Genomic DNA, 26,834 nt, shown 5'->3' with positions numbered 1-26,834 from the left:
TTCCTATGTAATTTAATGAGTCGCTTGTTTTCTTTAACACGAGCTGGACACGCTCCAGGATTTCACCGCCTCGGGCCCAGTGTTGAAGAGTTTGGGTTTTTTTTTAATAGTAAAGCATCTTTTCCAGCCAGTGTCTCCATCAGATCCTCTCTTTCAAAAAAAATACCACATTATGCAGGCCCAGGGGCCACGCTGAATCTGATACAGAAGACTAGGGTCTCCCCTTGAGAGTCATGACCTCACGGTGTGTTAGTGTAGACTGTAAAAGTTCTGGCATTTCTTTTGCCTGCTGGAGAATAATAGAGGGTGCTTCTGATGTGGGACTATCCCAGTCGGTACTTTCAGGGGAGGTGGGAGCAGACAGATTGGAAAAAAAAACAGGAGCGCAGCCCGAGAGTGAAGAGGGTCGGGGTGAGTGGTGAGGAGGGAGGAGGGTGCTAGGAGGGAGATGGGGCGCAGCAGACGAAAGAACGGGCCCTCATCGTTGAGTGGAAGGCGAGGGGAATAAGAAGCAGGTCCTTGTCGGAGGATTGGAATGTATGTGCGGGGACGTATGGCTGGAGGAGATCACAGAGTACCATCTTTTCTCAACCCATACAGTCACCTCTGGAGTACCCCAATGTCCATGGGGACCCCCCTTTCTCCCCTGCTTATACACTATCCATTGGCAACATTCTCCAGAGACAGGGTGAGAGCTTATAAACAAGGGTGAGGATCTTGTTATCAGGGTACGGGGGGGGGGGTGGGGGGGTGCAGGGCACAAGGTATTCGCGGGAGAGGGTGTCGTCATGGTTTTTCTGGATAAGTTATAGTTTGTGGAGAAGGACAGGCCAGCAAGGAGTAGTCAGAAAGCTGAGCCTGATATTGGTGTTGGCTTGAAGGCAGGGCTGCAGTATGTGCACAGCATCAACGTTCTGATGGCTTCGGGTTGGAGGGGGGTAGGAATGAAAAGGGATTGAATGAATGTAGACTTTATGTCGAGGGCTGTAAACACATTTCCATTTGAATAGCAGCTGTCTGAATTCACTTTCAAGTCGTTTATCCCCTTATTTCTCGGCTTGTTTTCGAATGACTCATTCTTTGAATCGCACAGTACGGTGGCTGAGGTTGTTTAATTACTATTTAGTCCTCAGGACCAGGGAACTTGGCGTCGGGATTTGCATACTCACGTTGCTCATTTTCCCAGTTTTCTCTCCTCTTTTCACGCAAAGGCAGCGAATATACCGGGACCCCAGTTCCAGCCACCCCCTGGGGGCCTTACCCAAATAGCCATTCTCGGTGATGGGCTTCTTGTATTCGCAATCTCATGCCCCTCCCCTCTTTATACTGCAGAATCAAAGGAAAGGCGCAGGAGTTGAATGCGGCCTAGATTGCTGGGATTAATTTTTGCTTTACTAGCGGCAAGGATCATGAAATGAATTTGGGAGCCTCAATCCATTGTCCAGCTGACATGGCCCACAGCGTAAAGCTTGCCTCCAATATGGGACTTACTGCCACTAAATTGATAATGTCAGTCAGTGAGGCCGCAAGGTGTGCGAAATGGATATTATCACGATGGTACAGTAAGGGGGCATGTACTGAGGTTGGGGACATTGTTGGAACAGTGTAGAGGGAGCTTTACTCTGTATCGAAACCGAGCTGTACCTGCCCTGAGAGTGTTTGATGGGACAGTGTAGAGGGAGCTTTACTCTGTATCTAACCCGTGCTGTACCTGCCCTGGGAGTGTTTGATGGGACAGTGTAGAGGGAACTTTACTCTGTATCTAACCCTGTACCTGCCCTGAGAGTGTTTCATGGGACAGTGCAGAGGGAGCTTTACTCTGTATCTAACCCTGTACCTGCCCTGGGAGTGTTTGACGGGACAGTGTAGAGGGAGCTTTACTCTGTATCTAACCCGTGCTGTACCTGCCCTGGGAGTGTTTGATGGGACAGTGTAGAGGGAGCTTTACTCTGTATCTAACCCTGTACCTGCCCTGAGAGTGTTTGATGGGACAGTGTAGAGGGAGCTTTACTCTGTATCTAACCCTGTACCTGCCCTGGGAGTGTTTGATGGGACAATGCAGAGGGAGCTTCACTCTGTATCTAACCCGTGCTGTACCCGCCCTGGGAGTGTTTGATGGGACAGTGTAGAGGGAGCTTCACTCTGTATCTAACCCTGTACCCGCCCTGGGAGTGTTTGATGGGACAGTGTAGAGGGAGCTTTACTCTGTATCTAACCCGTGCTGTACCTGCCCTGGGAGTGTTTGATGGGACAGTGCAGAGGGAGCTTCACTCTGTATCTAACCCGTGCTGTACCTGCCCTGGGAGTGTTTGATGGGACAGTGTAGAGGGAGCTTTACTCTGTATCTAACCCGTGCTGTACCTGCCCTGGGAGTGTTTGATGGGACAGTGTAGAGGGAGCTTTACTCTGTATCTAACCCTGTACCTGCCCTGGGAGTGTTTGATGGGACAGTGCAGAGGGAGCTTCACTCTGTATCTAACCCGTGCTGTACCTGCCCTGGGAGTGTTTGATGGGACAGTGTAGAGGGAGCTTTACTCTGTATCTAACCCGTGCTGCACCTGCCCTGGGAGTGTTTGATGGGACAGTGCAGAGGGAGCTTCACTCTGTATCTAACCCGTGCTGTACCTGCCCTGGGAGTGTTTGATGGGACAGTGCAGAGGGAGCTTTACTCTGTATCTAACCCGTGCTGTACCTGCCCTGGGAGTGTTTGATGGGACAGTGTAGAGGGAGCTTTACTCTGTATTTAACCCTGTACCTGCCCTGGGAGTGTTTGATGGGACAGTGTAGAGGGAGCTTTACTCTGTATCTAACCTGTGCTGTACCTGCCCTGGGAGTGTTTGATGGGACAGTGCAGAGGGAGCTTTACTCTGTATCTAACCCGTGCTGTACCTGCCCTGGGAGTGTTTGACGGGACAGTGCAGAGGGAGCTTTACTCTGTATCTAACCCTGTACCTGCCCTGGGAGTGTTTGATGGGACAGTGTAGAGGGAGCTTTACTCTGTATCCAGATACTGACGCACTGCCTGAAACAGAAACTGTTCTGTCCTCTGGCATTCCGCACTTTATTGAGCACAACATTCAGCCCCTATAAAAGCTGCACCCAGTATAACACACAGAATTACAACAGAGGGGTAATTTAACCTGCTGCCAGTATCTCTTCGTACATTGAGTCATGGGTGGGGCAGTCAGTTAAGTGCTTGGACTAGTGAAACCCACAAGTGATCGTGTTGTGTGCGAGTTAGCCCACTTCTCCATCAGCGCACGCGATATTGAGTACACACTACGACGATGGGTATTGGCCACTTTAACTGCAGCATCTGTATGGACATTGATTCAACCCCGAGCACTGGAAACATTTCCAGGTTTCAAAACAAGTAGCTCCATAACATCAGACAAACCCCAGGTGTGAGATTTCCAGTCACAGCATCGTCCTGAGGTGTCACGTCACATCACGCCGAAAATTCAACACGGTCAAGCACATGTGTTTAACTAATTATCTTGACTTGTCAATATGTCGTTTAGCATTCAGGCCTTTGGTCATGGAGCATGCAGCCATCTTGACCCTGTTATGTAGTCAAAAGTAATTCAGAGGACGTGAAGCTCGATGGGACACCCAGAGGATGTAACTAGACTGTGCACAGTTCTAGGCTCCGTATTATAGAAAGGATATAGAGGCACTGGAGAAGGTACGAAAAAGATTTACAAGGACTGAGAGGATATACTGAGCAGGGAAAGGCTGAACAGGCAGGGGCTCTTTTCTCCAGAAAAGAGAAGGCTGAGGGGTGACCTGATAGAGGTCTTTAAGATTATGAATGGGTTTGATAGGCTAGACGAAGAGAAAATGTTTCCACTCGTGGGGGAGACCAGAACTAAGAGGTCATAAATATAAGAGAGTCACTAATAAATCCAATCGGGAATTCAGGAGAAACTTCTTTACCCAGAGAGTGGTTGGAATGTGGAACTCGCTCCCACAAGGAGTAGTTAAGATGAATAGCATCGATGCATTTAAGGGGAAGCTGGATAAACACATGAGGGAGAAAGGAATAGAAGGATATGCTGATAGGGTGAGATGAAGATGGGGGGGCGGGGGGGAGGAGGAGGCTCATGTGGAGCATAAACACCGGCGTGGACCGGTTGGGCCGAATGGCCTGTTTCTGTGCTGCAGACTCAATGTAAAGTTATATAAATACAAGTTATTTTTTTTTCATATACTCTCCCTACACCTCCGTACCTTAATCTTTCTCACCCTCCCGTCAGAAGCCTTTTCAAAATCTACTTCTCTGCCTGTGGTTTCAGTCACCGCCCCCAACACTTCCGTCACTGCTCGAGGTCTGGTTTTGCCTCTGTGAAGAGCGTTGAGACATTTCATTACATTGAGGCTCCGCATAAATGCTCGTCATTGTTGTTGCACAAATGTCCTGTCAAGCTCCTCACGCCTACGCAACACTCTACAAATCAGCAGCTCTCTGCAGACCAGGAAGGTAATGAGTTCGATCCCCGGGCCGGGCTGAGTTTTGCTGATCTCAATTGGGCAGCAATTGGGATGCAATAATTGGCCTCAGTGTCTCTGGGAGATGAGGGGGCCACGGTCGGGGGGGGGACTAGCCAGGGTTCCCACTCACGATTCAGCGATTCCTGCTGGAATGTGAATGTCCGGGTGTTTTTTTTTTACTCGTTCATGGGATGTGGGCGTCGCTGGCGAGGCCGGCATTTATTGCCCATCCCTAATTGCCCTTGAGAAGGTGGTGGTGAGCCGCCTTCTTGAACCGCTGCAGTCCGTGTGGTGAAGGTTCTCCCACAGTGCTGTTAGGAAGGGAGTTCCAGGATTTTGACCCAGCGACGATGAAGGAACGGCGATATATTTCCAAGTCGGGATGGTGTGTGACTTGGAGGGGAACGTGCAGGTGGTGTTGTTCCCATGTGCCTCCTGCTCTTGTCCTTCTAGGTGGTAGAGGTCGCGGGTTTGGGAGGTGCTGTCGAAGAAGCCTTGGCGAGTTGCTGCAGTGCATCCTGTGGATGGTACACACTGCAGCCACGGTGAGCCGGTGGTGAAGGGAGTGAATATTTCGGGTGGTGGATGGGGTGCCAATCAAGCGGGCTGCTTTGTCCTGTCGGGTGGGGGCAAGGATTGGGCTCAGCTACAATATTCTCCACTGATGAATTTCCTGCCACCAATCACTGCCCAGGATCACACATTAAAAAGGAACCACTTGGATGATGTTTTACCAGATTATCTTCCAGAACGTTCCAGCTGTGCTGAACAGCAGCAGCTGACGTAGTGGGTGATGATCTCGGAACTTCCATTGCAATGTGACACATCCAGGACGCACAGGGCGTAAAAAAGCACGGAGAATTGGGGGTCATCTATTGGAAAGCCCCCTGGTGCACTCAGCATCACAGTCGCAAGGGAGTTATCTGACCCTCCTGCCAGTGGAAATAGTTTCTCCTTATTTACCCTATCAAAACCCCTCATAATTACAAACACCTCAATTAAATCTCCCCTTAACCTTCTCTGCTCGAAGGAGAAGTTGATTTTTTTTTGGTCGAGGATGGATTGTTGACTCAGTCTCCGGGAGGGCTCCTTGCTCATCAAGTAAGGCCATGGAATCCCCGACATCCAACTGAACACTGGAACAAGCAGATGGGGCATCTGTTTAACACTCAGCTGAAGTCCAGCACCACTGACTGTGCAGTCTACTCTCTCAGCACTGCTCTAGACTGCATTATATGCTCCGGTCCGCGAGTGGGGCTACTCATTGGGTCAAGCAGACACAGGCCTTGCGGGGGGGTCACTCACAGCTGATCGAGACCTCACCCAACATTCTCGCAGGAGGGAGGGAGTCACTGGATGTATATCTGCATTTCAAACGCTGACATTGGTTTTTTTTCCCCCTTTTTACTATCTCGGGGATGCTGAGGTGAATTGCAGGTGTTTGATTTCTCGTCTGTGTTGAGTTAGCTGACCTCAGTTCCAACGCCTTCAAATGAGGCCAGTACTGGGGCGGCCTCCCCCTGCAACAGAATAGCCTGCCAGACGACGCTGGGCTGACAGATGAGGAATGGGATGAGATAGCAGAGGGCTGCCTGTCCTGTGGAACTGTAGCCAAAGAGTCAAAACCTTCAGTGGAGAGGCCTGAACATTGGGGATTGGAGTGAGGGAAAATCAGTGAGAATCTGGAGCTTTGCAGCCCAGAAGGCAAGTACGCGAAGTACAGTTGGGTAATTAAAGCATCTTTCCCATTTAATGCCCCCAACATGGACTGGCAAAGGAATACAATTCACTTTCAACATCAGTAAAGTTTCTCTCTATGCCCCTCTCTATTCTCTTTCTCGTTCAAAGCTCCCAACATGCATTTCCCCCCTCTCTGCATTCCGACTGGATATTAAGATGCATCGCACCAGTTTCTACACTTCATTTTATGAGGGCATTAAAAACTCTCAAACTCCTTTCCTCCGAAAAGCGACAGACTGGGACAGAATGGGGGTCCTCTCTGGTCCAGTACCACACTGGTCCCCGCACTCACCACTGTGAAATACAAATGTAGGGCAGGTTTTGTGGTCGTGGGGAACGAAACTGGTCCAGGTGTAGAACAGGAGATTGTAAAAGGGATTGAGGGAGAGGGACTGTGGGGACGGTGTTTCTGAACACTGAAGGACATTCGAAGCTTTGATTACAAGTGCTCTCTTCTTTCAACTCGATGCCTAGTGCGAAAATTCCCAACAAATCTCCAGCGGTAATTATAATAAAGTGGAATGCTGGATATGCTCAGAAAGATTGGCCTACGAATTAAGACGATTCTGCAGATTTATTCAGAAAACAATCAGATTCTTGTTTCGTGTTTCAGTTCTAAAGTCGCGAGGCTGCTTTTGTTTCATTCCAAGCCCCTCTCAATATATATTGTTCAAAGGTTGAATACTGATGGCATTGAGCATGGCTTCTTGGCCTCATTAACTCCTCTGATCTCATATGGAACTCCCACATCTCCTCAAGCTGCCAGCAAGGTTTCTTCTTCCGTGCCGACCCACTTCTGTTCCCCTCAGCAACGCTCAACTTTCTCAGCCCGAGTCTGTCCGAGGCTTCGATCCTGCTCCCGTACCTGGGGAGATTCTTCTAACGGCTGTCTCGCACCGAGGAGTTTCTCTTCCAATCCGTCACCCTCTCTCCTCCAGCATCCAATCTCTCTCTATCAACACGACTAAGGACAGCGTTCCTTTAAACTTTCCTCTCTCGTTCCTTCGAAGTTTCAAATCCCTCCCGCTCTTCCTCCTTCCTCCATACTCACTGTGTTGAAATGAGCAACCCTCTCTGACCCGATCTCATTCTTTCCCCAAGACCTCAACATTGTGGAACACTTTATCCCTCACTTTGCTTTTTCCTTGTAAAATGAAGAAAAGAAAAAGCTGTCTGGGAGCAGTTGCTGAGGTTAGGGATGGATGTGATGCAGCTGAATTACCACAACTAAAGATACAGTCATGATCCCACTGATGTTTCAGCACGAGCTGCGTCTCTCAGCGACCATCTCAAGTCAGCACTCTGTGTGTGTCATCAGCAACCACCATTTAAACAAAAGCACTAAATGGGAAGTGAAGAGTCCATTCGTCATAGTCCTCATGTTTTTCCAGGTGTGTTGTCTTCTCTTGTGGTCAAACTGGTACACAAGCAAACAGCTCCGTACCCTGCTCTCAGGCCTCGAAGCTCTGTTGCTTGGCGGTGTGGGGGAACGAGCCGGCAGGTGACCACTCCGGTGGGAAAAGAGCAAAGCCACTGCCTGACCCTCCGCTGACGGTGACAGAGTTGAGATCTTCACGTGTGAAGACTAGCAAGCAATGGTATAGAATCATAGAACGAGACGGCGAAGGAGGCCATTCGGCCCATCGTGTCTGCGCCGACTCTTTGAAAGAGCCCTGCCCTTTCCCCACGGCCCTGCAAATGTTTCCCCTTCCAGTATTTACCCAATTTCCTTTTGAAAGTTACTATTTGAATCTGCTTCCACCGCCCTTTCGGGCAGCGCATTCCAGATCGCAACAACTCGCTGCGTTAAAATGTTTTTCCTCATCTCACCTCAGGTTCGTTTGCCAATTGCCTTAAATCTGAGTCCTCTGGTTACCGACCCTTCTACCACTGGAAACAGTTTCTCCTTATTTACTCTATCAAAACCCCTTCACTCTGCATCCGGTCACCCTATGGGTCTTGATTGGATTGTGCCATTGTCCAGTCATTAATTAGCTCACTGGTTACACCCTCCTCGAGAATCACCGTCTTCCCCCACTAATACATCAAACTGTACGGCCTGTTCACCTGACAGGAGTTCAAGCTCACTGCCTGAGGGTCCCAATGTTGTGGAATCCATTCTGTTGGCAGGGTGGGCTCTGCAGGTGCACAGACACAGAACGTGACTTGTGTTTCTGGCCCCTTGACCTGACCCAGTGGGTGGGGTTTGTCGATACAGGCCGGCGAGTGTGAAACGGCATCGCTTGGCCTTTACAGGTGGCCGTAGCCATTCAGCCCATCAGTGGCCAGAAAAGGCGACTGCTGGGAGGGTGGGTGCTGGCTCGTCACCCAGGAGACAGCAGCATTGCCTTGTTAGCGTCACAGCCCTGCCATTGCAGTCCTGCTGCTGGCAACAGCGCAGTGAGGTAGTTGGGGCATTAGTGAGTCCAAACATAACCCAAGCACTGCATTTTGATTCAAAATTAACCCCAATTCTCTTTCTCTCTTCAGCCATCTACAACTACGATGCCTCCCAAGAGCTGGAGCTCTCCCTTCAGGTGGGAGACACGGTCCACATCCTGGAAATGCACGAAGGTTTGTTCCAGATCTTTCTCTTTTATCTTTTTTAGTCTCCGTGCAAATTTATTGTATGGGCTATGGGGCCGAGCACTTTGGTCGGTGTAACTGTATTGTCCACCCCCACCACTGGCTATCTGTGCTCTGCCCCACCTCAACCCAACATCACACCAGTCCGACAAGGGAACAGAGAGGCTTGCAATTTGAGGCATTGGACATGACACAGAACAGCAAACAACAACAACAACAACTTGCATTTATATAGCACCTTTAACATAGTAAAATGTCCCAAGGCGCTTCACAGGAGCGATGATCAGACAAAAATTGACACCGAGCCACATAAGGAGATATTAGGACAGGTGACCAAAAGCCTGGTCATAGAAGTAGGTTTTAAGAAGCCTCTAAAAGGAGGAGAGAGAGAGATAGAGAGGCGGAGAGGTTTAGGGAGGGAATTCTAGAGCTTAGGGCCTAGGCAGCTGAAGGCACGGCCGCCAATGGTGGAGAGAAGGAAGTGGGGAATGCACAAGAGGCCAGGATTGGAGGAGTGCAGAAATCTCAGAAGGTTGTAGGGCTGGAGGAAGTTACACAGGAACAGGAGTAGGCCATTCAGCCCCTCGAGCCTGCTCCGCCATTTGATAAGATCATGGCTGATCTGTGATCTAACTCCATATACCTGCCTTTGGCCCATATCCCTTAATACCTTTGGATGCCAAAAAGCTATCTATCTCAGATTTAAATTTAGCAATTGAGCTAGTATCAATTGCCGTTTGCGGAAGAGAGTTCCAAACTTCTACCACCCTTTGTGTGTAGAAATGTTTTCTAGTCTCGCTCCTGAAAGGTCTGGCTCTAATTTTTAGACTGTGCCCCCGACTCCTAGAATCCCCAACCAGCGGAAATAGTTTCTCTCTATCCACCCTATCTGTTCCCCTTAATATCTTATAAACTTCGGTAGGGAGGGGCGAGGCCATGGAGGGATTTGAATATGAGGATGAGAAATTTAAATTTCAGGCGTTGCCGGACCGGGAGTCAATGAAGGTCAGCGAGCACAGGGAGTAATGGGTGAACAGTACTTGGTGCGAGTGAGGATATGGGCAGCAGGATACAGAACTGCTCCTGGACTTGCTCATGTTTTTTGTTTTGCTGCCGATTTTCTCTCCTCCTCTCCCGACTTAATTTCCCTCGGTTCTGGCCGTCCCACAGCACCTCACCTGTGTTCATACGTGTGTTAGTAGGCTATTGAACCATGGAGAGCATCGTAGATGAGCCTGCTCCTGTCCTCAATTGACAGGCACATACACAAAACGCTTTGTAACAGGAGTGGGAATCCTGGCTGATCTCTTCCTTTTCCCCTCCGCCTCCCGCCCCCACCTGAACCCAGGGGCACTGAGACCAATGTAGCACCTCTGTTGCCACCCTGACTGAGATCAGACAACTGAGCACAGGTCAGGAATTGAACTTGGCGGTGCAACTAACAAATGAGGCATCGGTTCAGTAGTTTTGAAGGTTCAGCTGATAACAGAATCCTGTGCAGTGACCAGCACTCATGGAGTTAAACAATTGCCTTTATTCTCCTCCTCCTCCTCCTCCAATGCTGTCTGCAAAGGCTGGTGCACAGGGCAAAATCTGCCCAAGTTGCAAAACTATACTTAGAAACAGCGTGTAGATAAATACAGCTCCCAGGCTGATCTGGTGCAGCCTGCCCCCAGGCCAAGAAATTCCACAGAACAGGTTTTTCATTTAGGTTCCTTGCACAAGACTCAGAGACGTCGAGGAGCAGGGGAAAGGCCTGGGCAGGGTCTGAAAAGCAGGCACGTAGTGAAGGATTGGGAGGGGAGACACACACGGCCTTTTCAATGAAGAATTTTTTTAAAAATACATTGCCTCAACAGACCTTGTACAGAGTTGCTTTATCTCGACTTGGCACAGTCAACAAAGTAGAGATGAATTAATTGATACTTCACCGAGTGCTGACATGACAGGGTGTCCTATTAATCCAGATTACTTCCTCACTTTGCCATTGGCGGGGTGATTTTGGAGCTATGTTTCCCCTCAGCTGGGGCCGCCCTCCATATGGGAATGATTACTGTGTCAGGGGGACCCTTGGAGTGTGAGGTAATAGGGACAGCTGCAGTGTAATTAATCTTTCTACTGTTTGCTGATCACGTGTCACCAGCGTTGCAAACTGACATTTAACCCTTTGGGCACTGAATGCCCTTGTCACATTTTTTTTTTAATCCTGTCAATAAAATCTCCCCCTCTCCTGAAGGAGTGACTCGCTGCTAGCGTACGGCTCCACAAGTACCAGCTGCCCACGTACACCTCACCCCGTCCTTCATTCCTCACCTGTGAGTTCGACTGCAAGTATAGGCAGGCATCGTAGCTCAGCCTGATCCTGTCAGCTGCCATCCATACACACACACGCTTTCGAGCAGGGAGTCACTTAGTGTCAGCTGTGCCTCAGTGGGTAGCACTCTCGTCCTCCGAGTCAGAAGGTCATGAGTTCAAATCCCACTCCAGAAACTTGAGCAAATAATCCAGGTTGCCACTCCACTCCAGTGCAGTACTGAGGGAGTGCTACACTGCCGGAAATGGCAGTCTTTCAGATAAGATGTTAAACCGTCTGCCCTCTCAGGTGGATGTTAAAGATCCCATGGACTATTTCGAAGAAGAGCAGAGGAATTCTCCCCGGTGTCCTGGAGCCAATATTTATCTCTCAACCAATGTCACCAAAACAGATTACCTGGTCATTATCACATAGTTGTTTGTGGGATCTTGCTGTGTGCAAATTGGCTGCCCCGTTTCCTACATTACAACAGTGACTACACTTTAAAAGTACTTCATTGGCTGTGAAGCGCTTTGGGACGTCCTGAGGACATGAAAGGCGCGAGAGAAACCATAGAATGGTTACAGCACAGGAGGAGGCCATTCATCCCATCGAGCCTATTCCGGCTCTTTGTAAGACCAATCCAGTTAGCCCCGCACACATTTGATGCTGGCAGAAATGAGTCCCCAATTTTGTCCCTTCAATATCTGAATTGTCCCTTCAGGCTTTCATGCATAGAATCTTTCAGCACAGAAGGAGGCCATTCGGCCCATTGTGCCTGTGCCGGCTCTTTGAAAGAGCTATCCAATTAGACCCATTCCCCTGCTCTTTCCCCATAGTCCTGCAAATTTCCCCCTTCAAGTATTTATCCAATTCCCTTTTGAAAGTTACGATTGAATCTGCTTCCACCGCCCTTTCAGGCAGTGCATTCCAGATCATAACAACTCGCTGCGTTTAAAAAAAAGTTTTTCCTCATGTCGCCTTTGGTTCTTTTGCCAATCACCTTAAAATCTGTGCTCTCCGGTTCCACCAATGGGAACAGTTTCTCTTTATTTATTTTATCTAGACCCTTCATGATTTTGAACACCTCCATCAAATCTCCTCTCAACCTTCTCTGTTCTGAGGAGAACAACCCCAGCTTCTCCAGTCTATCCATGTAACTGGAGTACCTCATCCCTGGGATCATTCTCGTAAATCTTTTCTGCACCTTCTCTAAACCCTTCACATCCTTCCTAAAGTGCGGTGTGCAGAATTGGACACAATACTCCAGTTGTGGCCAAACCAGTATTTTATAAAGGTTCAACATAACTTCCTTGCTTTTGTACTCTCTGCCTCTATTTGCACAGGCAGAGGAAACAAAGGTGAGAAAATAAACAGCAAGGGAGTTTGGCAGTGTTTAAAGGTATATACCTCAATGCAAGGAGGATAGTGAATAAGGCAGATGAGCTGAGGGCACAGATAGACACGTGGCAGTACGATATCTTAGCTATTACAGAAACATGGCTTAAAGAGGGGCAGGAATGGCAGCTCAATGTTCCTGGTTACAGGGTTTTCAGACGAGATAGAGAGGGGGATAAAAAAGGAGGGGGAGGTGGCAATTTTGGTTAAAGAAACAATTACAGCTGTGAGGAGGGATGATATGTTAGAAGGATCATCAAATGTGGCCATATGGGTGGAACTAAAGAACAAAAAAGGGGCAGTCACACTGCTGGGAGTGTACTATAGACCCCCAAACAGTCAGAGGGAGATAGAAGAGCAAATATGTTGGCAAATTTCTGAGAAGTGCAAAAACAGTAGGGCAGCAATAGTAGGGGATTTCAACTGCCTTAATATTAACTGGGACACAATCAGTGTGAAGGGTATAGAGGGTGCAAAATTCTTAAATTGCATTCAGGAGAACTTTTTTAGCCAGTACGTAGCAAGCCCAACAAGAGAGGGGGCAGTTCTGGATTTAGTTTTAGGAAATGAAGCTGGGCAGGTGGAAGGAGTATCAGTGGGAGAGCATTTTGGTGGTAGTGATCATAATTCAGTTAGATTGTACATAGTTATGGAAAAGGACAAAGATCGGACAAGTGTTAAAGTTCTCAATTGGGGAAAGGCCAATTTTACTAAGCTGAGAAGTGATTTAGCAAAATTGGACTGGAAACAGCTACTTGAGGATAAATCAGTGTCAGAGCAGTGGGAGGCATTCAAGGGGGAGATTCAAGAGGTTCAGAGTAAACATGTTCCCACAAAGAAAAAGGGTGGGATTTCCAAATCTGGAGCTCCCAAATGTCAAAGATAAGAGAAGGCAGAAAAGGAAAGCTTATGTCAAACACCAAGAGCTCAATACTACAGAAAGCCTAGAGGAGTGTAGAAAGTGCAGGGGTAAAATTAAAAAGGAAATTAGGAAAGCAAACAGAGGGCTTAAAAAAATATTGGCAATCAAGGAAAACCCAAAGATGTTTTATAAATACATTAAGAGCAAGAGGATAATTAAGGAAAGAGTAGGGCCGATTGGAGACCAAAATTTAACCTGTGTGTGGAGGCGTAAGATTTTGGTATGGTTCTTAATGAATGCTTTGCGTCTTGTCTTCACAAAAGAGAGGGACAATGCAGACATTGTAGTTAAGGAGGAGGAGTGTGAAATATTAGATGGGATAAATATAGTGAGAGAGGAAGTATTAAGGGGATTAGCATCTTTGAAAGTAGATAAATCGCCAGGGCCGGATGAAATGTATCCCAGGCTGTTAAAAGAAGCAAGGGAGGAAATAGCGGAGGCTCTGACCACCATTTTCCAATCCTCCCTGGATACAGGCGTGGTGTCGGAGGATTGGAGGATTGCTAACATTGTACCGTTCTTTAAAAAGGGAGAAAGGGATAGACCAAGTAATTACAGTCCAGTCTGTCTAACCTCGGTGGTGAGCAAATTATTGGAATCAATTCTGAGGGACAGGATAAACCTTAGAAAGGCACAGAGTAATCAAGGACAGTCAGCATGGATTTGTTAAGGGAAGGTTGTGTCTGACGAACTTGATTTGAATTTTTTGAGGAGTAACAAGGAGGGTCGATGAGGGTAGTGCATTTGATGTAGTCTACATGGATTTTAGCAAGGTTTTTGACAAGGTTCCACATGGCAGACAGGCCAAAAAAGTACAAGCCCATGGGATCCAAGAGAAAGTGGCAAGTTGGATCCAAAATTGGCTCAGTGGCAGGAAGCAAAGGGTAATGGTCGATGGGTGTTTTTGTGACTGGAAGATTGTTTCCAGTGGGGTGCTGCAGGGCTCAGTACTCAGTCCCTTGCTTTTTGTGGTATATATTAATGATCTGGATTTAAATGTAGGGGGCACGATTAAGAAGTTTGCAGATGATGATCCCAGGGACTGGGATGTTATAGCTATTACTGAAACATGGCTAAAGGAGGGGCAGGACTGGCAGCTCAATGTTCCAGGGTACAGATGCTATAGGAAAGATAGAGCAGGAGGTAAGAGAGGAGGGGGAGTTGCGTTCTTGATTAGGGAGGACATCACGGCAGTAGTGAGAGGGGATATATCCGAGGGTTCGCCCACTGAATCTATATGGGTAGAACTGAAGAATAAGAAGGGAGAGATCACTTTGATAGGATTGTACTACAGACCCCCAAATAGTCAACGGGAAATTGAGGAGCAAATATGTAAGGAGATTACAGACAGCTGCAAGAAAAATAGGGTGGTAATAGTAGGGGACTTTAACTTTCCCAACATTGACTGGGACAGCCATAGCATTAGGGGCTTGGATGGAGAGAAATTTGTTGAGTGTATTCAGGAGGAATTTCTCATTCAGTATGTGGATGGCCCGACTAGAGAGGGGGCAAAACTTGACCTCCTCTTGGGAAATAAGGAAGGGCAGGTGACAGAAGTGTTAGTGAGGGATCACTATGGGACCAGTAATCATAATTCCATTAGTTTTAAGATAGCTATGGAGAAGGATAGGTCTGGCCCAAAAGTTAAAATTCTAAATTGGGGAAAGGCCAATTTTGATGGTATTAGACAGGAACTTTCAGAAGTTGATTGGGAGAGTCTGTTGGCAGGCAAAGGGACGTCTGGTAAGTGGGAGGCTTTCAAAAGTGTGTTAACCAGGGTTCAGGGTAAGCACATTCCTTATAAAGTGAAGGGGAAGGCTGGTAGAAGTAGGGAACCTTGGATGACTCGGGGGATTGAGGCCCGAGTCAAAAAGAAGAAGGAGGCATATGACATGCATAGGCAGCTGGGATCAAGTGGATCCCTTGAAGAGTATAGAGATTGCGGGAGTAGAGTTAAGAAAGAAATCAGGAGGGCAAAAAGGGGACATGAGATTGCTTTGGCAGATAAGGCAAAGGAGAATCCAAAGAGCTTCTACAAATACATAAAGGGCAAAAGAGTAACTAGGGAGAGGGTAGGGCCTCTTAAGGATCAACAAGGTCATCTATGTGCAGAACCACAAGAGATGGGTGAGATCCTGAATGAATATTTCACATCGGTATTTATGGTTGAGAAAGGCATGGATGTTAGGGAACTTGGGGAAATAAATAGTGATGTCTTGAGGAGTGTACATATTACAGAGAGGGAGGTGCTGGAAGTCTTAACGCGCATCAAGGTAGATAAATCTCCGGGACCTGATGAAATGTATCCCAGGACGTTATGGGAGGTTAGGGAGGAAATTGCGGGTCCCCTAGCAGAGATATTTGAATCGACAGCTACAGGTGAGGTGCCTGAAGATTGGAGGGTAGCAAATGTTGTGCCTTTGTTTAAGAAGGGCGGCAGGGAAAAGCCTGGGAACTACAGACCGGTGAGCCTGACATCTGTAGTGGGTAAGTTGTTAGAGGGTATTCTGAGAGACAGGATCTACAGGCATTTGGAGAGGCAGGGACTGATTAGGAACAGTCAGCATGGTTTTGTGAGAGGAAAATCATGTCTCACGAATTTGATTGAGTTTTTTGAAAGGGTAACCAAGAAGATAGATGAGGGCTGTGCAGTAGACGTGGTCTGCATGGACTTTAGCAAAGCCTTTGACAAGGTACCGCATGGTAGGCTGTTACATAAGGTTAAATCTCACGGGATCCAAGGTGAGGTAGCCAATTGGATACAAAATTGGATTGACGACAGAAGACAGAGGGTGGTCGTAGAGGGTTGTTTTTCAAACTGGAGGCCTGTGACCAGCAGTGTGCCTCAGGGATCGGTGCTGGGTCCGCTGTTATTTGTTATTAATATTTATGATTTGGATGAGAATTTAGGAGGCATAGTTAGTAAGTTTGCAGATGACACCAAGATTGGTGGCATTGTGGACAGTGAAGAAGGTTATCTAGGATTGCAACGGGATCTTGATAAATTGGGCCAGTGGGCCGATGAATGGCAGATGGAGTTTAATTTAGATAAATGTGAGGTGATGCATTTTGGTAGATCGAATCGGGCCAGGACCTACTCCGTTAATGGTAGGGCGTTGGGGAGAGTTATAGAACAAAGAGATCTAGGAGTACAGGTTCATAGCTCCTTGAAAGTGGAGTCACAGGTGGATAGGGTGGTGAAGAAGGCATTCGGCATGCTTGGTTTCATTGGTCAGAACATTGAATACAGGAGTTGGGATGTCTTGTTGAAGTTGTACAAGACATTAGTAAGGCCACACTTGGAATACTGTGTACAGTTCTGGTCACCCTATTATAGAAAGGATATTATTAAACTAAAAAGAGTGCAGAAAAGATTTACTAGGATTCTACCGGGACTTGATGGTTTGACTTACAGGGAGAGGTTGGATAGACTGAGACTTTTTTCCCTAGAGAGTAGGAGGTTTAGGGGTGATCTTATAGAAGTCTATAAAATAATGAGGGGCATAGATAAGGTAGATAGTCAAAATCATTTCCCAAAGGTAGGGGAGTCTATAACGAGGGGGCATAGATTTAAGGTGAGAGGGGAGAGATACAAAAGGGTCCAGAGGGGCAATTTTTTCACTCAAAGGGTGGTGAGTGTCTGGAACGAGCTGCCAGAGGCAGTAGTAGAGGCAGGTACAATTTTGTCTTTTAAAAAGCATTTGGACAGTTACATGGGTAAGATGGGTATAGAGGGATATGGGCCAAGTGCAAGCAATTGGGACGAGCTTAGTGGTATAAACTGGTCGACATGGACATGTTGGGCCAAAGGGCCTGTTTCCATGTTGTAAACCTCTATGATTCTATGATACAAAAATTGGCCGTGTGGTTGATAGTGAGGAGGAAAGCTGCAGACTGCAGGAAGATATCAATGGACTGGTCAGGTGGGCAGAAAAGTGGCAAATGGAATTCATTCCAGAGAAGTGTGAGGTAATGCATTTGGGGAGGGCAAACAAGGCAAGGGAGTACACAATAAATGGGAGGATACTGAGAGGTGTAGAGGAAGTGAGACCTTGGAGTGCATGTCCACAGATCCCTGAAGGTAGCAGGACAGGTAGATAAGGTGGTTAAAAAGCCATATGGAATACTTTCCTTTATTAGCCGAGGCATAGAATATAAGAGCAGGGAGGTTATGCTGGAACTGTATAAAACACTGGTTTGGTCACAGCTTAAGTACTGTGTACAGTTCTGGTCACCACATTACAGGAAGGATGTAATTGAACAAGAGAGGGTACGGAGGAGATTTATGAGGATGTTGTCAGGACTGGAGAATTTTAGCTATGAGGAAAGATTGGATCGGCTGGGGTTGTTCTCTTTGGAACAGAGGAGGCTGAGGGGTGATTTAATTGAGGTGTACAAAATTATGAGGGGCCTGGATAGAGTGGATAGGAAGGACCTATTTCCCTTAGCAGAGCGGTCAATAACCAGGGGGCATAGATTTAAAGTGATTGGTAGAAGGATTGGAGGGAAGCTGAGGTAAATGTTTTCACCCAGAGGGTGGTGGGGGTCTGGAACTCACTGCCTGAAAGGGTGGTAGAGGCAGAAACCCTCAATTCATTTGAAAAGTATCTAGATGTGCGCCTGAAGTGCCAGAACCTACAGGGCTACGGACCAAGTGGAAAGTGGGATTCGGCTGGCCGGCTCATTTTCGGCCGGCGCGGACACAATGGGTTGAGTGGCCTCCTTCTGTGCCATAAATTTTCCATGAATCCATGAAGCCCAGGATCCCGTATGCCTTTTTAACTGCTTTCTCAACCTAGTTGCCCTACCTTTCTCCCTCGTGGGAATGTACCTAGACTGTACCTGAACCATCTCCTCTTCAAAGGCTGCCTATTGTTCGATTTTCAAAGATTTGTGCACATATACCCCCAGATCTCTTTGTTCCTGCACCCCCTTTAGAATTGTACCATTTAGTTTGTATTGCCTCTCCTCGTTCCTCCTGCCAAAATGTATCGCTTCGCACTTCTCTACGTTAAATTTCATCTGCCACATGTCCTCCCATTCTACCAGCCTGTCCATATCCTCTTGAAATCTATCACTATCCTCCTCACTGTATACTGCACTTCCAAGTTTTGTGTCATCTGCAGATTTTGAAATTGTGCCCTGTACACCCAAGTCCAAGTCATTAATATATCTGAAAAAAAGCAGTGGTCCTAGTACTGACCCCTAGGGAACACCACTGTACACCTCCCTCCATACCGAAAAACAACTGTTCACCACTACTCTCTGTTTCCTGTCACTTAGCCAGTTCTGTATCCATGCTGCCACTGCCCCTTTTCTTCCAAAGGCTTCAACTTTGCTGACAAGCCTATTATGTGGCACTTTATCAAACGCCTTTTGAAAGTCCATATACACCACATGAACCGCATTGCCCCCATCGACCCTCTCTGTTACCTCATCAAAAAACTCAATCAAGTTAGTTAAACACGATTTGCCTTTAACAAATCCATGCTGGTTTTCCTTTATTAATCCAGACTTGTCCAAATGACGATTAATTTTGTCCTGAATTATCGTTTCTAAAAGCTTCACCATCATCGAGGTTAAACTGACTGGCATGTACTTGCCAGGTTTATCCTCACACACTTTTTTGAACAAGGGTGCAACGTTTGCAATTCTCCAGTTCTCTGGCATCGTCCCCATATCTACAGATGTTTGGAAGATTATGGCCAGCACCTCTGCAATTTCCACCCTTACTTCCCTCAGCAACCGAGGATGGATCCCATCCGGACCGGGTGACTTATCTACTTTAAGTACAGCCAGCCTTTCTCGCACCTCCTCTTTATCAATTTTTAGCCCATCCAGTATCCTAACTCCCTCCTCTTTTACTGTGACTTTGGCAGCATCTTCTTCCTTAGTAATGACAATTGCAAAGTACTCATTTAACACCTCAGCCATGCCCTCTGCCTCCATAGTAGATCTCCTTTATGGTCCCGAATCAGCCCCATCCCTCCTCCTACTACCCGTTTAATATTTATATGCCTGTGGAAGACTTTTGGATTCCCTTTCATGTTAGCCACCAGTCTATGCTCGTATTCTCTCTTTGCCCCTCTTATTTCCTTTTTCACTTCTCTGTACTTTCTATATTCAGCCTGGTTCTCACTTGTTATCAACCTGACATCTGTCATACGCCCCCTTTTTCCGCTTCATCTTACTCTTTATCTCTTTCGTCATCCAGTGAGCTCTGGCTTTAGTTGCCCTACCTTTCTCCCTCGTGGGAATGTACCTAGACTGTACCTGAACCATCTCCTCTTCAAAGGCTGCCTATTGTTCGATTTTCATTTTGCCTGTCAATCTTTGATTCCAATTTACCTGGGCCAGATTTGTTCTCAACCCACTGAAACTGGCCCTCCTCCAATTAAGTATTTTTACTCTAGATTACTCCTTGTCCTTTTCCATAACTAATCTAAACCTTATGATGCTATGATCACTGTTCCCTAAATGTTCCCCCACTGACACTTGCTCCACTTGGCCCACCTCATTCCTCAGAACCAGATCCAGCAATGCCTCCTTCCTCGTTGGGCCAGAAACATACCAGAAAGTTCTCCTTAACACACTTCAGAAATTCCTCCTCCTCTTTGCCCTTTACACTATTACTGTCTCAGTCTATATTAGGATAGTTGAAGTCCCCTATTATCACGACTATATAGTTCTTGCACCTCTGTAATTTCCTTGCAAAATTGCTCCTCTATATCCTTGCCACTAGTTGGTGGCCTATAGAATACACCCAGTAGTGTAATGGTTTATTAACTCGAACCAAATAGATTCTGTCCTTGACCCCTCAAGGACATCCTCTCTCTCCAGCACCGCAATATTCTCCTTAATCAAGATGTGGAGATGCCGGTGATGGACTGGGGTTGACAATTGTAAACAATTTTACAACACCAAGTTATAGTCCAACAAATTTATTTTAAATTCCACAAGCTTTCGGAGGCTTCCTCCTTCGTCAGGTGAACGGTGTGGAAAATCACCTGACGAAGGAGGAAGCCTCCGAAAGCTTGTGGAATTTAAAATAAATTTGTTGGACGATAACTTGGTGTTGTAAAATTGTTTACAACTCCTTAATCAACACTGCCACCCACTCCTTTCTTTCCTTCCCGATCTTTCTTCAGCACCTTGTATCCAGGAACATTTAGTACCCAATCCTGCCCTTTTTTTGAGCCAGGTCTCCGTTATCGCCACAACATCATATTCCCATGTGGCTGTTTGCGCCTGCAGCTCACCAACCTTGTTTACCACACTTTGTGCGTTTACACACACGCACTGTAAACCTATCTTAGACCTTCTCGAATTCTCTCTTCGTCTGATCCCACCTGATGCTGCACTATCTCGTGCTATCTGTTTCTCCCAATCCTTTGTGCACCTGGTTTCTCCTTCCCAATGCTACATCCTGGTGCCCATCCCCCTGCCAAATTAGTTTAAACCTTTCCCCACGGCACGAGTGAACCTTCCCGCGAGGACTTTGGTCCCAGCTCTGTTGAGGTGCAACCCGTCCGTCTTGAACAGGTCCCCGCTGCCCCAGAACTGGTCCCGATGCCATAAATGTAAGTCTTTCTTTCTGAGATAGTAATCAGGAGTGGGATTTTACCCCTCGCTAGCCCGGGGACACCGAGGTCGATTGAACCTTGGATCTAACTTGTCTGTGTGGCTCAGTACCCCACATCAAGGTACCTGGGGAGCATTGTTGGGACAGTCGGAATTCACTATCACCTGGAATAAAGAATAAAAATTGTAACCTGGACTTCTCATGTCTTTGCTGGATAAAGGAACCAGCTATGATATGTTATATAGGACCAGGAGGAGGCCATTCAGCCCCTCGAGCCTGTTTTGCCATTCAGTGAGGTCATGGCTGACCTGTATCTTAACTCCATTTACCTGCCTTGGTTCCGTAACCCTTTATACCCTTGCCTAACAAAAATCAATCAATCTCCAGTTTAAAATTTTCAATTAATCCCCAGTTGGGGGAGAGAGTTCCAAATTTCCACTGCCCTTTGTGTGAAGAAATGCTTCCTGACATCACCCCTGAATGGCCGGGCTCTAATTTTAAGGTTATGCCCCCTTGTTCTGGACTCCCCCCACCAGAGGAAAGAGTTTCTCTCCATCCACCCGATCAAATCCTTCAATCTGTTAAATACCTCAATTAGATCACCCTGCAATCTTCCATACTTGAGGGAACACAACCCTAGTCTATGGAACCTGTCCTCATAATTTAACCCTTTTAGCCCTGCTATTATTCTGGGGGAGGTTGAGGAACTAGCAGGGCCACCAATACTGAGCAATGGATTCTCTTTACGTTGTCAGCGTCAGGTACCCCTTGGCCAGAGCCAGATGTTGGGGCGTGCTTCAGCTGCTCCCCCCACTCAACCCTAACCTCAGAGACGCACCAACCTTTCCTCAGTGTGAGGTTTCCAGTTCCCAGACGAGCCATCCCAGCAGGTTCACTCACAAATTAATGGGAAATTCTTGGCATTTTGGTGCTGTGGGTTGAGGAACAAGTCAGCTATAATCTAACAGAACGGCGGAGCAGGCTCGAGGGGCTGAATGGCCGACTCCTGTTCCTATGAGATTGCCCAAACTCTCTTCACTGAAGATCCTTACAGTAAGGAAAGAAGATTTCCATCCTATCACAAAGGAACATAGGAGCAGGAGTAGGCCATTCAGCCTCTCGAGTTCAATGAAATCATGGCTGAACTGTATCTTAACTCCATCTACTTGCCTTGGTTCCGTAACCCTTAATATCCTTGCCTAACAAAAATACCTGCCCCAAGGGGTGAAATGACATGGTTAGAACCCAATTAGTTCCCGAGTTTTTTTTTTATTCGTTCATGGGATGTGGGCGTCGCTGGCGAGGCCGGCATTTATTGCCCATCCCTAATTGCCCTTGAGAAGGTGGTGGTGAGCCGCCTTCTTGAACCGCTGCAGTCCGTGTGGTGAAGGTTCTCCCACAGTGCTGTTAGGAAGGGAGTTCCAGGATTTTGACCCAGCGATGATAAAGGAACGGCGATATATTTCCAAGTCGGGATGGTGTGTGACTTGGAGGGGAACGTGCAGGTGGTGTTGTTCCCATGTGCCTGCTGCCCTTGTCCTTCTAGGTGGTAGAGGTCGCGGGTTTGGGAGGTGCTGTCGAAGAAGCCTTGGAGAGTTGCTGCAGTGCATCCTGTGCATGGTGCACACTGCAGCCACAGTGCGCCGGTGGTGAAGGGAGTGAATGTTTAGGGTGATGGATGGGGTGCCTATCAAGCGGGCTGCTTTATCTTCGATGGTGCCGAGCTTCTTGAGTGTTGTTGGAGCTGCACTCATCCAGGCAAGTGGAGAGTATTCCATCACACTCCTGACTTGTGCCTTGTAGATGGTGGAAAGGCTTTGGGGAGTCAGGAGGTGAGTCACTCGCCGCAGAATACCCAGCCTCTGACCTGCTCTTGTAGCCACAGTATTTATATGGCTGGTCCAGTTAAGTTTCTGGTCAATGGTGACCCCCAGGAAGTTCATGGTGGGGGATTCGGCGATGGTAATGCCGTTGAATGTCAAGGGGAGGTGGTGAGACTCTCTCTTGTTGGTGATGGTCATTGCCTGGAACTTATTTGGCGTGAATGTTACTTGCCACTTATGAGCCCAAGCCTGGATGTTGACCAGGTCTTGCTGCATGCGGGCTCGGACTGCTTCATTATTTGAGGGGTTGCGAATGGAACTGAACACTGCAATCATCAGCGAAAATCCCCATTTCTGACCTTATGATGGAGGGAAGGTCATTGATGAAGCAGCTGAAGATGGTTGGGCCTAGGGCACTGCCCTGAGGAACTCCTGCAGCAATGCCCTGGGGCTGACATGATTGGCCTCCAACAACCACTACCATCTTCCTTTGTGCGAGGTATGACTCCAGCCACTGGAGAGTTTTCCCCCTGATTCCCATTGACTTCAATTTTACTAGGGCTCCTTGGTGCCACACTCGGTTAAATGCTGCCTTGATGTCAAGGGCAGTCACTCTCACCTCACCTCTGGAATTCAGCTCTTTTGTCCATGTTTGGACCAAGGCTGTAATGAGGTCTGGAGCCGAGTGGTCCTGGCGGAACCCAAACTGAGCATCGGTGAGCAGGTTATTGGTGAGTAAGTGCCGCTTGATAGCACTGTCGACGACACCTTCCATCACTTTGCTGATGATTGAGAGTAGACTGATGGGGCGGTAATTGGGCGGATTGGATTTGTCCTGCCTTTTGTGGACAGGACATACCTGGGCAATTTTCCACATTGTCGGGTAGATGCCAGTGTTGTAGCTGTACTGGAACAGCTTGGCTAGAGGCGCAGCTAGTTCTGGAGCACAAGTCTAGTTTGAGCAGTTATGAACAACAGAATCACTGTCTGGATCCATTTGGACATCCCAGTCTGAATATTGCTTTTGGATTCCTGCCAGTTTTATCTTGGGCAATGCACTCAATCCACTTCAACACTTCAGCACTTGGATCAGCCCCACCCGCCTATTTCAGGTTAGTAATTCAGTGCGGTTAAAGGGCTCGAGTCAGCGCGTGCAGACGAATTATCAGGCAGATTAAGTAAACTCTGAGAACTCAGTGAAACAGCGGAACACCAGAGATCCCTGGGGTACACTTGGTTGAGATTCTGCCCACTCATTATTCTCTTGACCGCACACACGCCAAGAATTTGGGCATTCAAAGCCTTGGTCAACGATGACAGAGTTCGGACGAGGGATCAAAAACATTTCACAACACTCAGAGGCAAACCCAGTCAAACAATTAGAAAAGCCTTGGGATGCACATAGCTCACCAAATACATCTCCTCCCGAACCTAGTCACGCATAAAATAAATCCCTGTCGGCGCGCAGGCTAAACAAACTGCTCCAAAGCACCTCAGACCTTGCAGCATCTGATAATAAATCTTGACCATCCGTTTTTCACTGCATGTCAAATATTTTCTAATTAACATCTAATTTTTTTTTGGGGGGAGGGGGTGGAATTACGGAAGGAGGAACTGAAGGACGAGGTCATACTACGTGTTAGAACATAGACTGTCCATCGGTGTCAGCCTTGGCTCAGTGGTAGCCCTCCCGTCTCCGAATCAGACGGTTGTGAGTACATCTCCCACTCCAGCGACTTCAAAACATAATCTCGGCTGACACTTGAGTGCGATACCGACAGAGTGCTGCACCGTCGGAGGTGCCGTCTTTCAGATGAGACGTTAAACCGAAGCCCCGTCTGCCCTCTCAGGTGGACGTAGCACTATTTTGAAAAAGAGCAGGAGATTTCTCCCCGGTATCCTGGCCAATATTTATCCCTCAACCAACACCTTAAACAGATTATCTGGTCATTATCACATCGCTGTTTGTGGGACCTTGTTGTGCGCAAATTTCTTACATAGAAACATAGAAAATAGGAGCAAGAGTAGGCCATTCGGCCCTTCGGGCCTGCTCCGCCATTCAAAATGATCATGGCTGATCGTCTAACTCAGTACCCTGTTCCCACTTTTTCCCCATATCCCTTGATCCCTTTAGCATTAAGAAATATATCTAGCTCCTTCTTGAATACATCTAATGACTTGGCCTCCACTGCCTTCTGTGGTAGAGAATTCCACAGGTTCACCACACTCTGAGTGAAGAAATTTCTCCTCATCTCGGTTCTGAATGGCATTCCCCGTATCCTGAGACTGTGATCCCTGGTTCTGGACTCCCCGGCCATCGGGAACATCCTCCCTGCATCTAGTCTGTCTAGTGCTGTTAGAATTTTATGTTTCGATGAGATCACATCTCATTCTTCTAAACTCCAGTGAATATAGGCCTAGTCAACCCAACCTCTCCTCATACGTCAGTCCTGCCATCCCGGGAATCAGTCTGGTAAACCTTCGTCGCACTCCCTCCATGGCAAGGACATCCTTCCTCAGATAAGGAGACCAAAACTGCACACAATACTCCAGATGTGGTCTCACCAAGGTCCTGTATAACTGCAGTAAGACATCCCTGCTCCTGTACTCAAATCCTCTTGCAATGAAGGCCAACATACCATTCGCCTTCCTAACTGCTTGCTGCACCTGAATGCTCGCTTTCAGCGACTGGTGTACAAGGACACCCAGGTCTCGTTGTACCTCCCCTTTTCCCAATCTATCACCATTCAGATAATAATCTGCCTTTCTGTTTTTACAACCAAAGTGGATAACCTCACATTTATCCACGTTATACTGCATCTGCCATGTTCTTGCCCACTCACCCAACTTGTCTAAATCACATTGGAGCCTCTTTGCATCCTCCTCACAGCTCACATTCCACCCCAGCTTTGTGTCGTCTGCAAACTTGGAAATGTGACATTTAGTTCCCTCATCCAAATCATTGATATATATTGTGAATAGCTGGGGCCCAAGCACTGATCCCTGCGTTACCCCACTAGTCACTGCCTGCCACCTGGAAAAAGACCCATTTATTCCTACTCTCTGTTTCCTGTCTGTCAACCAATTCTCAATCCATGCCAGTTTATTCCCCCCAATCCCATGTGCTTTAATTTTGCACACTAACCTCTTGTGTGGGACCTTATCAAAAGCCTTCTGAAAATCCAAATACACCACATCCACTGGTTCTCCCCTATCTATTCTACTAGTTACATCCTCAAAAAACTCCAGTAGATTTGTTAAGCATGATTTCCCTTTCATAAACCCAGGCTGACTTTGTCCAATCCCGTTAATGCCCTCCAAGTGTTCTGTTATCACATCTTTTATAATAGACTCTAGCATTTTCCCCACTACTGATTTTAGGCTAACTGGTCTGTAATTCCCTATTTTTTCTCTCCCTCCTTTTTTAGATAGTGGGGTTACATTTGCCACCTTCCAATCCGTAGGAACTGTTCTAGAGTCTATCGAATTTTGGAAGATGATCACCAATGCATCCACTATTTCCAGGGCCACTTCCTTTAGTACTCTGGGATGTAGTTTATCAGGCCCTGGGGATTTGTCAGCCTTTAGCCCCATTAATTTCCCAAGCACTATTTTTTTTACTAATACTGGTTTCCTTCAGTTCCTCCCTCTCACTAGATCCTTGGTTCCCTAACATTTCTGGCAGGTTATTTGTGTCCTCCTTTGTGAAGACAGAACCAAAGTATGTGTTTAATTGTTCTGCCATTTCTTTGTTCCCCATTATAATTTCCCCCATTTCTGACTGTAAGGGACCTACATTTGTCTTCACTAATCTTTTTCTCTTGACATATTTATAGAAGCTTTTACAGTCAGTTTTTATGTTCCCTGCTAGTTTACTCTCATACTCTATTTTTCCCCTCTTAATCAATCTCTTTGTCCTCCTTTGCTGAATTCTGAACTGCTCCCAATCCTCAGGCTTGCCGCTTTTTCTGGCAATTTTATATGTCTCCTTTTTGGATC

The 26,834-nt window shown here is 47.2% G+C and overlaps 1 protein-coding gene across 1 annotated transcript in view; it reads left to right on the top strand.

Moving 5' to 3' along the window:
* Positions 1–26,834, top strand: part of dock5 (dedicator of cytokinesis 5) — a 158,312-nt gene that overhangs the window by 34,478 nt on the left and 97,000 nt on the right. The window contains exon 2 of the mRNA XM_068001334.1: positions 8,722–8,805. Within this exon, the coding sequence (XP_067857435.1) occupies positions 8,722–8,805 (84 nt within the window). The remainder of the gene's footprint in view (positions 1–8,721; positions 8,806–26,834) is intronic.

This window comes from Heptranchias perlo, chromosome 20, assembly GCF_035084215.1.
Source record: "Heptranchias perlo isolate sHepPer1 chromosome 20, sHepPer1.hap1, whole genome shotgun sequence".
NCBI classification, from domain to species: Eukaryota; Metazoa; Chordata; class Chondrichthyes; order Hexanchiformes; family Hexanchidae; genus Heptranchias; species Heptranchias perlo.
This window is presented reverse-complemented; position numbering and strand designations above follow the sequence as displayed.